This window comes from Typopeltis vanoorti, chromosome 18, assembly GCF_054136105.1.
Source record: "Typopeltis vanoorti isolate ZY-2024b chromosome 18, IOZ_Tvanoo_1.0, whole genome shotgun sequence".
Taxonomy (NCBI): domain Eukaryota; kingdom Metazoa; phylum Arthropoda; class Arachnida; order Uropygi; family Thelyphonidae; genus Typopeltis; species Typopeltis vanoorti.
Genome location: NC_143566.1, coordinates 11,303,562 through 11,322,543, shown reverse-complemented (window position 1 = coordinate 11,322,543; position 18,982 = coordinate 11,303,562). Strand labels below are relative to the sequence as shown.

At 36.4% G+C, this 18,982-nt stretch overlaps 1 protein-coding gene across 1 annotated transcript in view; it reads right to left on the bottom strand.

The window, feature by feature from the left end:
* Positions 1-18,982, bottom strand: part of kud (oligosaccharyltransferase subunit 5 kud) — a 47,356-nt gene that overhangs the window by 5,752 nt on the left and 22,622 nt on the right. The window contains exon 3 of the mRNA XM_090408596.1: positions 446-581. Within this exon, the coding sequence (XP_090264722.1) occupies positions 455-581 (127 nt within the window). The 3' untranslated portion in view covers positions 446-454. The remainder of the gene's footprint in view (positions 1-445; positions 582-18,982) is intronic.

Below are 18,982 nucleotides of genomic sequence, written 5' to 3'. Positions count from 1 at the left end.
TCCAGGGATGCGTTAGTAGAGCTAATCTCAGGTGGTATGGTCACTTAAATAGAATGGGAGAGAAAAGATTAGCAAAACAAGTGTTCTTTGCCAGGTTGGCAGGAAAACGACCCAGAGGAAGACCAAGATATAGGTAGATTGATACAGTACAAAGTGCCTTAGACGATAGAAATATAAGATCTGATAATGTTGGAGTCTTGACAAGTAACAGACTGATTTGAAGGAAAATTATAGATAGGCAGTTAGTAATGATGTAAATTTTTCATGTAGTACTATCATATCCTGTACATCCCTTGAGAGTACATGTCAGGAATTTGATGATGATATATTCATTTGCGAGTCATTTATGGTTCTAATGTATTACTGGTTTTCACCCTTCATACCTGGGATGACTGTAAATTAAAATACTATTGATTAAAAAGGTTTGTAATTTTTATGCTCTTACCTGATATGACTAAACATAGATTCCAACCCATAAAAGAAGAAAAAGAATTCCAAATCCAAGAAATACTGCAGCCACTAAAGATATCAATAGTTCTTTGAATAAATCACGAGTGAATTTGGTTGATGTTACTTCATAACTGAAAACTATTAAGGTATCATATAGAGGCAATAATGACACTGAAAACAAAGTATACACTTAGATATTAAAAAAACAACAGTAAATAATACTCCATAATTTACAGCTTTCCAATATTCTTTAAATAAAATCCCAGACTGGAGTATCTGTAATACAGAGAGTTGTAGAATACCTGACTTTTTCAATCTCCAGCATAACAAACAAATATCAGTTTTTTGGTTGGCAAAGAATTAGATCTAAAAAGGCTAAATGCTTATTTGATTCTACTTCTAGGGTAAACTTGATCCTAGGATGAAATGCATTTAACTTAGTGAGAAATTGTTGAAGTTCATCCGAAGAGCCATTCCATACAGCAAAAATGTCATCGACATATCTGAACCAATGATCAATCAGACGATCTTTTACAGAAAGAACTACAATATATAACTTCTTCCTTTCTATCTAATGGTTATAAGATTTGCTTCATTAAAAGAACTTTGAGTAGTTTTAATATGTTTTCCTCTTCAAACACAGAAGAAATAACGCGCATTACTATCCCTTATGCACAAGTCATCAGTGAACGTATAGCAAAAGTTTTAAAACCACTGAATATTTTTGTTGCCTTTCGACTGTTTAGAAAAATCTCCACCTTTCTCACATCTCCTAAGGACAAGCTTCCACATCTTAATCATCCAGGTGTCTACAAGATTCCGTGCTCTTGTGAATTATCTAATTTCGGACAAACGGGAAGATCTGCTTCTATTCGGCTAGAAGAACACCAATTTTATATTGAAAAGTCTGGATTGCAGAACATGTGCCATCTTCATTAGATACAGAGTTCACTGGAGAAAGACAAGAGTTCTTCACAAATGTCAGTTTCTCATGGAACACCTTTATAAAGAAACATGTGAAACTCTACTTCATTCTCCTAACTTAAACAGATCCGACGGCTTACGTCTATCCCCTTTATGGGAGATAGTACTTAACAAATCAGCTAATCTTTCCTAACTTTTTATTGTCTTAATTTTTTTTTTTTTTTTTAAGAAATTTATTGACCTTTTTAGTTATCTTACACCAGCTACTTAGGTGGCACTTTTTGGAATTGTCAGTTATTGTTTAATTTGAGCTTAATGTACTGAAGATGCCTGTGACACATAGGCGAAAATTATACTATTAAATAATCTTTGCACGTGAGTTTTTTTCCGTTATTAATTTTGTATCGATATGTCTACTCACGGTATACCTTTTTTTAAACCACTCGTAAACTTGTGTATGGGATAAGCATTCATCACTGTATGCTTTTTAAATCATTTGATGCGTTTCGGTAAAAGTTTTACCAAGTTTAACACAAAAGTCAATCGCAGCTCTCTGTTTGAAACTCATTTTCTGACCATTCATCAAAACACACTGTCACTCTTGGCACTATAACTCGGCTTCTAATGAAACAAATGTCATAAACAGTTGACACAACATTAATGAAGGTTGCCGCTTTCAATAACAAAAAGGTACAACAAGTGACGCCACTAGTTTCTTCTATTTTCGAAAAGTTCGGTTTCTTTTTGGGTGTATTAGAGGGTGTATTATGGCCTAAAACTGTTGGCATTAGTAATCCTGCCTGTCAGAATTGGATGTTGTAACCGGAAATGCAAAGGATATAGTATTTTTAGAAATGACGGAAGAGGTGTATTACTAATGACATCATATGACTTGAATCCAGTTAGGACATAAACAAGTGAAAGCAATAATGCTAATAATGACATGTCGCAGTGCATTTGAAGATGCAAAGTGGAGACTAACATGACAAAATTTATGGTGGGTGTTGCTAGAGACCTGGTGACTCATTTCCAAGGAATGAAAAAATACCTAACCTGATGAATACTAAATGAGTAATTATTATAGACATAAAATTATCAGCTACGCATAATTAATTGGGTAGTAGAGAAAATTCATGAGAACATTGAAGAATTTATTGAGCTGTTGCATGACAGCTTTCTCAAGCAATTCCAGTCGATGATTGGAATATCCATGTAGTTGGCTACTTCCCAAGACATTATGACATGATCGCTATAGTCTTTTTTTGAACTACAAATCTGGAAATTATCACAAACTGAACAGAATACCATCTTTGGTGGTTCCATGGTATCAGTTGTTCAATGGGAAGAGTATCTGCAGTGCATAGGAAGCTTTTGAAGAAACTTAAATGATGCAGCATCCGAATGTGTATCATTGTCAAATTCCGGACATGTTTTTCTGTACCCTCAAGGGGTGTACAGGATATGATAGTACTACATGAAAAATTTACATTGTTACTAATTCCTATCTACAAATTTCCTTCAAAAAAGTCTGCTACTTGTCAAGACTCCAACATTATCAGATCTTATATTTCTATCGTCTAAGGCACTTTGTATCGTATCAATCCACCAATATCTTGGTCTTCCTCTGGGTCGTTTTCCTGCCAACCTGGCAGAGAACACTAGTTTTGCTAATCTCTCCTCGCCCATTCTGTTTAAGCAATCATACCATCTGAAATTAGCTCTGCTAAAGCTTTCCTGGATGCTGACAATGTCAAGTTCTTTCCTAATATCCTCGTTTTTAATATGATATTGCCATTGATGCCATCTGTTCATGACTCTAATCTTTCTCAGGGCTCTCATATCTGCGGTCAAGTGTTTTACTTCTGACCCAGCTCTCAGATCCATAAGTTAAAACTGGTTTGAACTAATTTCTCTCTTATTCCATATGAATTTATTCAATTGACTTCCTACCATTCCAGTTTTGCTGATTGTGTTGTCTATTTCTATATCTAATTTACCATCTTCATTAAAAATTGTGCCTAAGTAGCTGAAATGTTTTACTTGTTCCACAGGTTCCCCGTTCACAACACAGTTGACATTTTCAACAATTCTACCTATTTTCATTGTCTTTGTCTTTTTAATGCTGACCTTCATACCATATCTATTACAACAGTTATTCAATTTAGTCAGGGAATCTTGCAAACTTGTAGCGGATTTATTTAGAAGTATAACATTGTCCACAGAAAGCAAAGTGCTGACATTAACATCTCCAATTCTAATATCATGTCTAATACCACATTCCTTCATAATGTGATCCATAGAGATAATGAATAACAGAGGGGATAATATACATCCTTGTCTCACACCAGATTTAACATTAAACCATCTTCCTGTACTTCCTTCAATTCTAACTGCTGACTTACAACTCAAATAAAGACTAAGTATTGCTTGATATAATGCTCCATTGACACCATATCACTGTAGCGTATTGAATAGCTTCTCTCTTGGCATCTTGTCATATGCCTTTTCCAGATCGACAAAACTTAAATATAGATCTTTGTTATATTCCCATGCTTTCTCAACTATTTGTCGTAAATCGAAGATCTGATCCTGACCGCCTCTATTTGGCCTGAATCCAGCTTGTTCTTAACCAAGCTTTTCTTCCACAATTCTTCTCAACCTTTTCTCAAGTATACTTGCATAGAGCTTGCCAGGAACACTCAGTAGGGAAATACCTCGATAATTCTCACATTCAGTTTTATTTCCGTTTTTATATATGGGTACTATTAGAGCTCTACTTCAATCATTGGGAATTCATCCCGCTGTCCAGGCTTTCTGAACCATGCAGTGCAGCCACTGTAAGACTTTTATACCACCATACGTCAGCATTTCTGGTCGAATATCATCTACTCCTGCTGCCTTTCCACATTTCAAGCCTTTGATGACTTTTTCTACTTCAAGTAAGGATATGTATTCCTGACTGTATGCCTGTTAAGTGTTTTTTACTACTGTGCTATCACTGCTTGTTTCATTTAACAATTTTTCGAAGTAATTACTCCATACTTCAAGGATATCTTTTTCTCGCATTTTCATGTCACCTTTAACCTTTATCATCTTTAATTCCTTTTACAGCACTCTTTCCTCCATTTCTAAGTTTCTTCAACAACCTCCAGAATAGATTGCCACCTTCTTGATATTTATTTTCTATGTTCTTGCCAACGCCCTCCCATGACTTTTGTTTAGCTAGTTTTACACAGTATTTCGCTTTCTTACTTTTGTCTCTGTATTCTCTAAGAGCAAAGGCTGACTTATTTGAGAGGAACTTTTGATATGCTTTCTTCTTTTCCTTCACTGCCTCTTTAACTTCCTGTGTCCACCATGGAGTTCTGATTTTTCTATCCTTGCAGACAACCTCACCACATGCCTCTCTAGCTGAATCAATCAGGGTTTTCTTCAAGGCTTGGCACTGAATCTTCAAGGTTTGGTTCCTGTTCTCAAACTCTTTGATTTTTCCTTCAAACAATCTTCGTGTATTTTAGTCTACAGTTCACATCTGAGAGCTGCTCAACTCTTATTAGCTTTAAAACTTTCTTACATGTTGATTAATTCAAAATGAAATTAAATTTTATCCTGCTCAAGATTAAGTAATGATCACTTCCAATTTCAAATCCTCTGTACATACTGGTGTCCTGCACCAGTTAGGAAACCACGTCAACAATAACATAGTCGATGACACTTTTCTTATTCCTTGCCTCTTCTCTCCATGTGAATTTGTGCACATTTTTATGTTGGAACAATGTGTTAGTAATAACCAGTCCATGTCCTGAGCAGAAATCCAACAGGTATTTGCCATTATTATTAGCTTTGCTCTTTTCTCCAAATTTTCCAAATATATTTTTGTATGTCTGACAATCATTTCCTACTCTGCTATTTAGATCTCCAACAAGGACCAACTTTTCCTATTTCATTGTGTCAGTTGCTTTTTCTAAAGCATCAAAAAATTTCTCCACTTCTACCTTAGTAGAACCCTCTGTGGGACCATAGTCACAAATAAGTCTAATTGTCCAGTTCCCCATTCTGATTTTAGCCCATATTACTCTACTTGAGACTGCCTGCCATTCAAGAAGATTAGTCTCGTATTTAGTGTTGAAGACCATGGCTACTCCTTCTTTTCCTTGATTGTCATTTCCTGAATATAACATTTTGTATTTATTACTCAGAAAGATCTCACCAGTTTTTGTCTTTTTTTTGTTTCAGTCACTCCTATTATGTTGATCTGATACTTATCTAATTCCTCAGCTAGCTCAATTTCTCTGCCATTCAGGCTTCTTATGTTGATAGTACCGATCTTTATCTCTGGTGATGTTGAGTTGGGGTGTGCTTTCAGATTTGTTCCAGTAGCTGACTTTTCGCTGTTCACCCTGGTTCCCTGGCAAAAACAATGGGGGCCTTGTTTAACTGGGCAACGCCCCAGCTGGCATGTAATTTTATCATGCTGTACCATCATTTTGTATATTGGTTTAAGCCAATAAGAATACAATTTGGTCGGCTAAATCCCAAATTGTCAACCCATCCTTGTTCGTTCAGTATCCAGATAGATACCCAACAGGGTGCACCACGAGAAGGTGAGGATTGGACATTAGGTCAGAAGTCTTGGTCGATTCTCTGCATTCCTTTAAAGGCTATGTGGAGGTCTCCTCTCAGTTATACAGCTTTGATCCTTAAGCACCCCACTCTGAATGTGTAATCTCATTAAATAAGAGATTTATAAGAAGACGATGTAGAAGGAATATCGTGAGAATAAGAATGAGAGTTGTGCTACTATTGATGTACAATATATAGCTTCTCACAGCACCACCTTCTAGCGATATAGCCTGTTTCCACAAATGGGTCTCTGGGAAGCATTGCTGCCATAAAAATATATGTTCCGTAGTTAGAAGAAATGATGTTTTATTACACAGTGAAATACCACCACCTTGCTTATTAGCGACCTGAAACGGCTGCAGCCATGATTGGTTGCTAGAGCACGAGTTCTGGTTTCTTCCTTCCCAGATGCAGTGAGAGCGATATCCTCAATGACAATACTAATCTCACTGTAGGAATCTGGATCCTTCCCCCATTTGAGGCCATTGCAGTAAAACTGTTCTGCAGGCTAGCTTCTGGTTAGTACACGGGACCGAACCATTTAGTAATGAATCTGGAGGCTTTCCAATCAGCTAGCACCAAATCCTGCAACCATATATTTTGCTAGTTAATGAATGGAGGGAGACCAAACACTATGGCTGCAAGGGGGGGGGGGGACAGAGTTCTCTCTGTATGGGCATTATATTTGCAAGTCTGTCACTGCAATACCCCACTTCCTCATTATCTCTTCCTTATCAAATACAATTGACCACAACCCAAAGAAATGCAGATCTCAAAAATTCCCCCACACAAAAAAACATCAAAAATCCAGCTCCAAAAAATCATAAAAAACAACAAATCCAACATTAATTCTCACCAAAAAAAAAAAAAGTTTCCACATCCACTTCAACATCTGTGGCAGAAACAGCAGTACAAACAATGTGCACCACCACCACTTACAGTCAGCTAAACCAGAATTACTATTTCCATCAGAATGCCAACTGACAATCTCAATAGCCACTGTCCACCTCAACTGCCCAAACTACACATTATACAGCTCTTTCTGCCACAAGGGAAGCACTTCTGCATTCATCAGAACTGACATACCATGCCAGAGACTTTAAATTCTTGAATCTCCACTGTTTGATCTGCTTTGGCTCAAAATTTCTCTATCAAATTAATCTGTCCTTTTCATATCCTCTCTCTATCGCTCCAAACTCCATCAATCACTCTGACCTCATCAACTATTTCTCTCTAAAGCTAGACTTTTTGCAGCCAAAATACCCCAATCGTGAGGCCATCCTTCTTGGAGACCTCAATGTCCACAACTAATGTTGACTACCCTTCTCCAGTTTCACTGATCAAGATGTAGAGGTGTTTGCCATCGGCAATGACCTATCTCAGATCGTCAATCTTTCTACCAGATTACCTGACCCCCTCCAATTTGCCAACACACTTGACCTCTTCCTCATAAGCTCCCCTTCCAGGTATACTGTGGTTGTCGGTTCTCCTCTTGGTAACTCGGACCACAACTCCATACAAGTCTCTTTTGCTATAGAACAATCTTCACTCATCAGGTCAGTCTCATGTCGTTTGGTACTAGAGTGCCAACTGGGAGGACATTCCATGGAAACCACCCAGGTTTCCACCACATCTAAAAAACAAGGCCAACTTACTAGCATCACTATTCTCTTCTAATTAATGCATTGATGATCTGGGCAAAGTTCCTCCACTCCAGCATGAACGGCTCCCTTCATGTCGCCCAGTCTTCTGACAAAAAGATCATCATAACACTAATTATGGGTATAGACCATATTGATCTGTTCTGGTCTCATTATCCATCCAAATACCTCTTTTAAGGTTTACTCTGCCTTCTCTTTCCAATTGGCTTATATTTCAGTATTTGTTTAGGATATCAGGTGTTGGCCATTCGGTTTACATGTTCTATCCCTTTTTGTTTATAACTGTTTAGTTTCTCTTCTATTGATTTTGTTTTTATTTCTTTTAAAATATCTTCATTCCTTTTTTGGTCTAATAATGTGTATTTTGCAGTTCTTTTCATAAATCTCATTTCACTTGTTTTCACTGCAGTATAATAATGTTGGCGCTGCTAAAGTATTATATATTTTCAAGAGTGTTTCTTTTTGTACTGTATTTAAATTGAGTGTTCTATTTATCAGGCCTATAATCTGTAAAAGCTTTGAAGTTTTTAATTTTATGTCTTTTTCTCCTTCATATGATATTTCACATCCAAGATAATTTAAAGTATTTATCTGTTCTATTATTTTATTATTAATAACTACTTTGCTTCTAACTGGAGTTTGTCCACAAAATGCCATTGTTTTTGTTTTATCTATGGAAATTTTCATTCCAAACTGTTCTACTATAATGTTTAAATTATATACTACTCTTTGTAAATTTCTTCCTTATCTGATATTATTACCTGATCATCTGCAAATAATAGCATATTTATTTTGTTATTCCGGGAAATTTCTATACCTGGATTGTTTAAGGTGTTCCCACTGTATTAATATTTCATTAATGTAAATATTGAAAAATGTTGGAGACAGAAGGCATCCCTGTCTTACTCCTTGGTTTATAGTTTGTTTTTCAGACATTTTTTTCATTTATTTTTATGTCATTATCTTTGTATATATATATTCAATATTGCATATAGTAAAATATTAGGTATATTTATTCTTTGTAATATCATCATTATCAGCCATTGTTGATCCACTGCTGGATGAAGCCCTTTCCAAGATTACTCCAAAACTGTCCGTGGCTCTCCTTTCTCTGCAAATCTGATGATACCATCAATCCACTGTGATTTAGGTTGGCGTCGTGGACATTTATCCTCTCGTGGAATCCAATCCAGTACTTCTTTTGTCCATCGTTGAGCTTGTCTTCGAGCAATATGCCCAGCCCATTGCCACTTCAGATGTTTCACTCTTCCCATGATGTCAGAGACTTTCGTTTTATTTCTTATTCATGTATTCCTTTTATGATCCAATCTTGTGGTACCAAGCATACGTCTTTCCATACTAAATTGTGTTGTTCTTAATTTTTGAATTTCCTTTGCATTCAGTTTCCATGTTTCACAGCCATGTTAGTATAGGAAAAATACATTGGTTAAGAACTTTTCTCTTCAGGCATAATGGTAGTTGGCTTTTAAATATTGAATGTAATTTTCTAAACGTTTTCCATCCAAGCACCATGCACCTTTTAATTTCAGTCATGATATTTTGTTCCATTCATATCTGTTGTCCTAAGTATATGTAATGATCTACTTCTTTAATTTCCTTATTATTGATTTTTATTATTTCTGGTTGGACATAGGTATTGAACATAACTTGGGTCTTCTTTAGGTATATCTTTAGGCCAGCTGTTTTGCTAGCAATTTGGAGTTCATGGATATCAGACTGTAATTCATGCGCAGTTGAAGTAAAGATAACTATGTCATCTGCAAAGCGTAAATGGCTTAAATATCTTCCATTTATCTTCAGACCTTTCCCTTCCCAATCAAGAAGTTTGAATATTCCTTCTAGGCATGTTGTGAATAATTTTGCAGATATTCTGTCACCCTGTCTGATACCTATCTGTATTTCCACAGTAGAGATGTTTCCATTGAAATGAATTGCTGCTGTGGCAATGGTGTATGCTGATTTGATGGTCCTGATGTATGGCTCCTCCACTTGTTGGTTTCGTAATGCTTTAGATATTGCACAAGTTTTAAGTGAAGCAAAGGCTTTCTCATAGTCAATAAAACCAAGAGACATAGTAGTAATTGATATTCATTACACCATTGAATAACGTGCTGTATAACTTCAATATGGTCCATTGTACTAAAGCCCCTTCGAAAGCCTGCCTGTTCTTTTGGTTGTGCTAGATCTAGTGTCGCACAAAACCTATGACCTAAGACTTTTGTAAACCACTGATCGTAGATTGGTAGGTCAGTAGTTCATCAAGTCTTCTACCTCACATTTTTTATGTATCAGAATTAGGGTAGCCTTCTTCCATGTACATCATTTTTCTTCAGGCATAAAGTAAATAGTTTTGCTAAGAGTATGTAAATTGTGTCTCCACCTTTTTTTAGAAGTTCAGCTATAATCCTCACCTGCAGCTTTCACATTTTGCAAGCTTTGGATGCTCCACATAACTTCTTCTGGTAGAATCTGTGGTATTTAAGCTGTTTTGTAATTGTCTTCTTCTTCTTCTTCATTTAATTCATTGTAATATATCAAACAGTATATATTTTTTTACTTTGTCAAATGCTTTTTCGTAATCTATAAACAAAAGATGAGTTTCTAAATTAAATTCACTTCTTTTCTCTATAAGTAGTTTTAAACAGAAAGCTGCATCCATTGTAGAACACCCTTTTCTAAATCCATTTGACATTCTAATAATATTTTTTCACTGTATATTTTCAGTTTTTCATTAAGTATTCTACTATATATTTTGTAGCATGCAATCAATAAACTAATACCTCTGTAATTAGCAGGTTTTGTTTTATCCCACTTTTTAAGCATAGGTTACACTTGTATTTCATTCTATTGGTATTTGTCCATTTGTATATATTTTATTTAAAAAAGAAATCAGAGAATCCTAAATGACCTGAACACAAACAAGATACCTAGTCCTCATGGTATTCCACCTATCTGTTAAAAACTATTCCTCCAGAACTAACACCTATTCAATCTATCCTATTCAACTGACATCTTCCCTACAACAGGTCCACATCCACCTCATCCAAAGAAAGGTGATAAAAATCAACCAATGCATTACAGTCAATTGCTTTCACTTCTGTTCTCTCAAAAATTATGAAAGTCATCAACAACCAACACTTGAATCTCCTAGATATATATCAACTAATCAGTGACCAGCAATATGGATTCTGCTATATTGCTGGTCTACAGCTGATCTTGCTTTCATCATCTATCTCTGAACTCAAGCCATGGAGAAATATGGAGAAACTCATATGGTTGTCCTTGACATTTAAAAAGAATTTGATCAGGTTTGGCACAGGGGCCTACTTAACTGCCATCCTATGGTCTGCCTTCCACACTCTGCAACTGGATTGCCAACTTTCTCATTGGTTGCTCATTCCGTCATGGTACAGTTCCCTCTCCTTAGATTTTCCCACCAATATAGGAGTGTCCTCAAGTTCTGTTCTTTCATCCACCCTTTTCCTCTTGTATATAAATGACCTGCTCTCACAGATTTCCAATCCTATCCATAGCTTTGCTGATGACAATACACTCCATTCCTCCTTTTCATTTGACAAACTTTGTAGTGCTCAAGTATTAGAATCATCAAGATTTACCATAACCAAGGTCCGGAACTCAGATCTCTTAGTTATATCAGTGGGGAAAGGACAATCGTAAACTTCGATGCCACTGAAAGTCAGTCCTGATGTCTCACATTCAGTAATACTGAGCTATCCAAACGATTGGATTTCTCTTCTTGGACTGACCTGCACCTCAAATCTTTCCTGGCACAACCACATGTTAACTATAGCTTCTGCAGCCACCAAAAAACCTGGTGTACTTTTTTCACACAAAACACTACTTCACATCTTCACAGCTGCTAACTCTATACAAAGCTGAAATCTGCCCACCAGTGGAATATTGCTCCCATATTTGGGGTGGTGCACCAAAATCCTCTAACCTTGCTCTATTCTCTGCAGAAGTTGACAATCAGGCTAATTAATGATCCCTTTCTATACCCACGTCAATCCCTCTCTCACAGACGTTCAGTTTCTGCCTTGTGCCTCTTTTGCAGATACTTTCATGGAAAGTGCTCAGCTGAATTGGCCACTATTATTCCTCTGCTCTCCTCCTAAATTACCAAAACAAGAGTTTTGGTAATTTAGGAGAACTCTAAACTTCAAGCAAAATATGCACAGATTCCTTCTTTCTTCTATTCCTCTTGCCCACATATGGCACTAATGTACTATAGGTCTTGTGGCCTTTTGTGTATAGATCAGATAAAAGGATAGAGAGAGAGGAGTTAGGAAATATATACAGTTCAAGCCAGAAAAGTTATGATTATTGTATGGAAAGCTAAGCTGGAGTATAAAGAAATTGGCTGCACATGCTAAAGGCAATCCAAAAGAATTTTATCATTATTCTGCAAGTAAAAAAAAAAAATGAATGCAGAAGAATAACTTAAATGGATGCAGATGAAGTAGTTCAAATAATGAGTGCTCAATTTGCTAAGATCTATCAACTGTGCACAGTGCTACCACTTCACTGGATGAAGAGATTGAAGTGTATGAGATGGAGCTGTTGCATAACCTGGATAAGAGTTTTGAAATAGGTACAGATGAAATATCAGCACAGTAAAGATACCACAGGAGTGGAAAGAAATGTATGACAGTTTTGTTATACAAGGTGATGAAAAACTAATGTGCCTAACTACCAACCTATGAGTATCTCTGGAGTAATTGCAAAGATTTTAGAGAAGGCAGCAAGAATTTGCATACAGCAATGGGTGGAAAAACAAGATAAACTTTGCAAGAAATAGTATGGGTTTACTAAATGAAGGTCATGCCTGAGCAGTTTCTCATATTTTATAATAACATTATGGCTAAGAAAATGGATACATTATGATACTACTGGAATCTGTTAAGACAGCATTTCTCAACCTTTCTAATTCTAAGCCCAATAACCAGTAAAATGCCTAAAACAATTCTACGGACCACTAAGTTAGGTAATTTTTTTAAAAAAAACCTATGTGGGGATTACCAACATTTGGGAAAAACTGTGCCATTTATAACATAATAAATCTAAAAGCATGTTTTGAATACATATGGAAACATAATTAATTAAATTGGAAGTAAACGATTAAAAGTGTATCATCATTGAAGAAAGTTTTAATTTTTATTAAACAAATAAATAATATGATATAATTATGTTACTACTTACTTTTAATGAGATAGTTGAGCTTCTCGGCACTTGCAGAGTTGCTGGATATCTGGTTCAATATTGATCAACTTCAGTCGAAGATCGGCACACACACCAAAACAATTTTTCTGTATTTTGTTTTTATTTAAAGGAACGATGAAAATCCTTTCTCACAAAGATAGGTTGTAGAAAACTGCATAACAATTTTCAATGCGTCTTCAGATAATTCAGGAAATTCATTTCTCACTGAAGGCAAGATCCAGAATTCAGCCAAACCAAGTTCATGGAACTGCATTTTAAGCCCACTGTCACTTGAAAGCAAACCAAAATACAAAATGATGGTACAACATGACAAAATTTCATGTCGGTTGGGGCATCGCCCGGGTTCCCTAGCAAAAACAAGACCCCCATTGTTTTTGCCAGGGAACCAGGGCAAACAGCAAAAAGTCAGCTACTGGAACAAATCTGAAAACAAACCCCAACTCAACATCACCAGAGTTAAAGATCGGTACTATCAACATAAGAAGCCTGAATAAAAAAGAAATGGAGCTAGCTGAATCATTAGATAAGTACCACATCGACATAATAGGGGTGACTGAAACAAAAAAAAGACAAACTGGTGAGACCTTTCTGAGCAATAAATACAAAATGTTATATTCAGGCAATGAAAATCAATGAAAAGAAGGAGTAGCCATAATATTCAACACTAAATACAAGACTAATCTTCTTGAATGGTAGGCAGCCTGAATATAACATTTGAATTATAACATATTCAATGAGACTTATTTCTGCCTATGGTCCCACAAAAAAGTTCTACTAAGGTAGAAGTGGAGAAATTTTTTGAGGCTTTAGAAAAAGCAACTGACACAATGAAAAAGAAAAAGTTGGTCCTCGTTGGAGATCTAAATAGCAGAGTAGGAAATGATTGTCAGACATACAAAAATATATTGGGAAAATTTGGAGAAAAGAGCAAAGCTAATAATAATGGCAAATCCTTGTTGGATTTCTGCTCAGGTCATGGACTAGTTATTATTAACACCATGTTCCAACATAAAAATGTGCACAAATTCACACAGAGAGAAGAGGCAAGGAATAAGAAAACTCTCATTGAATATGTTACTGTTGATATTTTCTCCCTGGTGCAGGACACCAGAGTGAACAGAGGATTTGAAATTGGAAGTGATCACTATTTGGTCTTGAGCAGGATAAAATTGAATTTCATATTGAAAAGAATGACATGTAAGAAAGTTTTAAAGCGAATAAAAGTTGAGCAACTCTCAGATGTGAACTGTAGACTAAAATACACAAAGATTATTGAAGAAAATTAAAGAGTTTGAGAACAGGAACCAAACCTTGGATATTCAGTGGCAAGTCTTGAAAAAAACCCTGATTGATTCAGCCAGAGAGGTATTTGGTGAAGTTGTCTACAAGGATAGAAAAATCAGAACTCCATGGTGGACATAGGAAGTCAAGGAAAAAAGAAGAAAGCATATCAAAAGTTCCTGACAAATAAGTCAGCTTGTGCTCTTAGAGAATACAGAGACAAATGTAAGAAAGCTAAACACTGTGTAAAATTGGCTAAACAAAAGTCATGGGAGGACTTTGGCAAAAACATAGAAAATAAATATCAAGAAGGTGGCAGACTATTCTGGAGGTTGTTTGAAGAAGCTTAGAAATGGAGGAAAGAATGCTGTAAAAGGACTTACAGATGATGAAGGTGCCATGAAAGCGAGAGAAAAAGATGTCCTTGAAGTATGGAGTAATTACTTCGAAAAATTGCTAAACGAAATAAGCGGTGATAGCACAGTGGTGAAAAACACTCAACAGGCATACAGTCAGGAATACATATCCATTCTTGAAGTATAAAAAGCCATCAAAGGCCTCAAATGCGGAAAGGAAGCAGAAGTAGATGTTATTCAACCAGAAATGCTCAAGTATAGAGGTATAAAAGTCTTACAGTGGCTGCACTGCATAGTTCAATAGTCCTGAACAGAGGGACAAATTCCCGATGATTGGAGTAGAGCGCTCATAGTACCAATATATAAAAAGGGAAATAAAACTGAATGTGAGAATTACAGGGGTATTTCCCTACTGAGTGTGCCTGGTAAGATTTGTGCAAGCATAGTTGAGAAACGGTTGTGAAGAATTGTGGAAGAAAGCTTGGTGAAGAACCAGCTGGATTCAGGCCAAATAGAGGCTGTCAGGATCAGATCTTCACTTTACGACAAATAGTTGAAAAATCATGGGAATATATAACAAAGATTTGTATTTAAGTTTTGTCGATCTAGAAAAGGCATATGACAAGGTACCAAGGGAGAAGCTATTCAATACGCTACAGTTATATGGTGTCAATGGAGCATTATATCAAGCAATACTTAGTCTTTATTTGAGTTATAAATCAGCAGTTAGAATTGAAGTACAGGAAGATGGTTTAATGATAAATCTGTTGTCAGACAAGGATGTACATTATCCCCTCTGTTATTCGTTATCTATGTGGATCATATTATGAAGGAAAGTGGTATTAAATCTGATATCAAAATTGGAGATGTTAATACCTGCTCTTTGCTTTATGTGAATGATGATATACTTCTAAATAAATCCGCTACAAGTCTGAAAGATTCCCTGACTAAATTAAATAACTGTTGTAATAGATACGGTATGAAGGTCAGCAATAAAAAGATAATGAAAATAGGCAGAATCGTTGAAAATGTCAACTGTGCTGTCAATGGAGAACCTGTGAAACAAGTAAAACATTTCAGCTACTTAGGCACGATTTTTAGTGAAGATGGTAAATTAAATAGGGAAATAGACAACAGAATGAGCAAAGCTGGTAAGTAGGAAGTCAATTGAATAAATTCATATGGAATAAGAAACAAATTATTCAGAACAGTAAATTAGCTATATACAAGACAGTGTTCAAACCAGTTTTAACTTATGGATCTGAGAGCTGGGTCAAAAGTAAAACACTTGACCAAAGACTAGAGACCGCAGATATGAGAGTCCTGAGAAAGATTACAGGCGTGAACAGATGGCATCAATGTCAATATCATATTAAAAACGAGGATATTAGGAAATAACTTGACATTGTCAGCATCCAGGAATGTGTTAGCAGAGCTAACCTCAGGTGGTACGGTCACTTAAGCAGAATGGGCAAGGAAAGATTAGCCAAACAAGTGTTTTCTGCCAGGTTGGCAGGAAAATGATGCAGAGGAAGACCAAGATATAGGTGAATTGATACCGTACAAAGTGTCTTAGACGATAGAAATATAAGATCTGATAATGTTGGAGTCTTGACAAGTAACAGGCTGATTTGGAGGAAAATTGTAGATAGGAAGTTAGTAATGATGTAAATTTTTCTGTAGTATCATATCCTGTACACCTTTTGAGGATACAATGGCAGGAATTTGATGATGATGATAAGATGCATCATTACATTTGGACGCATCACATTTTCCATGTTGAATTTCTGGGAAAAAAATAATAAAAAATGTTTGCAGTATAAGATGTGTGAATTACACATAAAATTTTTTCATGTAAAAAATTTTATGTGTACTTCACTTGAAAGCTCAATTAACTATTATTTTTTCGATAATGAGAGGTCGTTCTCTTGACTGTAAGCCTGAAATGGATTGCAAACCCACAGAAATTTCTTATAAAAGTTATTCGGAAAATATGTTTCAAAATTATGTTTCAGAGATTTGAGGTGGTTACAAACCCTTTCCAGAAACTCAGAATCAACAAAAATATAATTTTCCACTAAAAAGGATTCCAATGTTGTTAAAGGTGCAAATAGTTTGTCTTTTACATAAATAATCTGTAAAATCTCGCATGATAAGTAAGTTGGTTAACTTATCGAGCTCGGTTTTACAGGGGTTTCAAACATATATATATATATCAGCCGCTAGAGGGCCAGATGGTTGGTCGTGTTTTCAGGGAGCTCCCGAAAGCTAAGTATAATTTTGAATGAAAATTAGAATATAGGTTAAAATCATAACGTAATATTGTCTAATTTTGGTAGCTTGTGGTGTCTGTGTGATTTTGGTGTAAATTCCGTTATTTAATTTAGTATTTAACGATACGTTTCATAGATTTGAATATGGCGCCAATGCGACGTAAGATAATGGCGTCCAAAAACTATAATATGAGAGAATTTGTCCAATGTGATGTGTGTGGAATGTATCCATTCCCGAATGAGGCTGGAGTTTGGATTGAAAGTGATAGTGGTGGAAGAATGTGCAGAAAGTGTAAGCAAAGTGAGGAGTTGAATTATGTGTCAGGTTGTGAGACAGCTATGGTTGAAGAAAGCCAGAATGCGAGTGAAAATAGTGGCTTGATAGGGAATTGCGATGTACAAGATGGCAATGAGAGCGGTGATCTAAGAAAGAGTGAGAGCAACTACACAGAGAGAAAATGGTTTGAATGATAAAAAAAATGAGGAATTATTTGTAGGAAGTGAGATCACTAGGTTGCGTGCAGTGATACAAAATGCGCAGCGGCAATTAGAGCACCTGCAAAACTCTTTCCAGAGTGATTCGGCTAATATAAATAACCAGCGTAAGAGTGGGCGAGTTTCTGAAATGAAGGAAAGAGTGTTGTATGGTGACTCGTTATTAAGAGGAGTGACAGATGGGAATGAAACTAAATCGTACTTACCGGGTGCAAAATTTAAGGATGTAAGTGAGAGTATTAGAGTGCAAAAACAGAGGGTGAAAGAATTAATAATTGTGGCGGGTACGAATGAATTGAAAGGTGATAAATTTTTTGAGAGAGAGGACTTGAAAGTATTGTTAAGGGTAGCGAAAGAAAAGAGTGACAGAGTTAGAATGGTGAGTCTGTTGCCGCGGTATGGCAGAGAGGAGTTTAGAAGGAGGGCCATAATCGCAAATGACATTATGCACAGGTTATGCAGACGGTGTGGAATGAGTTTGATGGGCGAAAGGACTTATACAAGATGGATGGCCTGTATTTGAATGGACTTGGTGTGTGAAGACTGGAAAAAGTGTTGCTGAATGAAGTGAAAATGGATGTGCAGAACCAGGGAAACTAGAACTACCAAGGATGGGGGGGGGGGAGTGGTTTGCAGACATCAGTGAGACAGTTGAGTGTAAAAATGTATATAATGTACCTGAGCCAGCACTAAGGACTAAAAAATGGGAATGGGACATTTAGAATAACGCATCAAGATAAGGGTGGGACAAAGAGATCACTGCATTTCATGTATACTAATGCCAGGAGTATTAGGAACAAGAAGGAAGAATTTTTGGCCTTGATTGGCTCTTCCTGGCCACAGGTTATTGGCATTAGTGAAACATGGCTGACGAAAGATGATATAGTTAGTGGGATAGAATGTGCAGGTTATATTGTGTTTAGGAGGGACAGAGAGAATAAAATGGGGGGATGGGTGTTATTGATTATAGCTGATGAACTGCAGCCAAGGAGAATTGAAGTTGTATTGCATGATAGTGAAAGGAGCTCATTTGAGGCTATTTGGTGTGAGATTGAGACTGGCAGAATAAAATATACAGTTGGGTGCTGCTATAGACCAGGTGATGGAATAGATGGTGGAGATAGTATGCATAAACAAATTGATGAAATGAGTGGAAGGAGGGAAATTATTATGGGGGATTTTAATTATGGTAACATTGATTGGAAGGAGGAGAGGACACATGTGAGGAAGGAAATGGATTTTATTCAATTATTAAGGGATAACTATCTGAGACAGCATGTAATTGAAAATACTAGGGATGTGAGAGTGCTTGACCTGGTAATAGCATCTCACAATTTGACTGTAATGAATATGACCATGTTGCCACCTATTAGTGAGAGTGATCATAAGGTTCCACACCTTTAGCCACCTGGGAGGTGGCTAAAGGTGTGGAATTTTTGATTAAGACAGGGTATATGTGGAATTACCGTGCTAGCAAGTATGACAAGCTTAGGAGATTGCTTGGATCAGTGCCATGGCATGTACAACTGCAAGGGCTGGACGTCGATAGAGCATGGGAAGTGGTCAAGGAGCATTTACAGGAGGTTATGGCTGATTGTATACCTAGGGTCCGAAAAGTAAAACACGTAGGGGTTAAATGGGTGAATAAAACCATTAA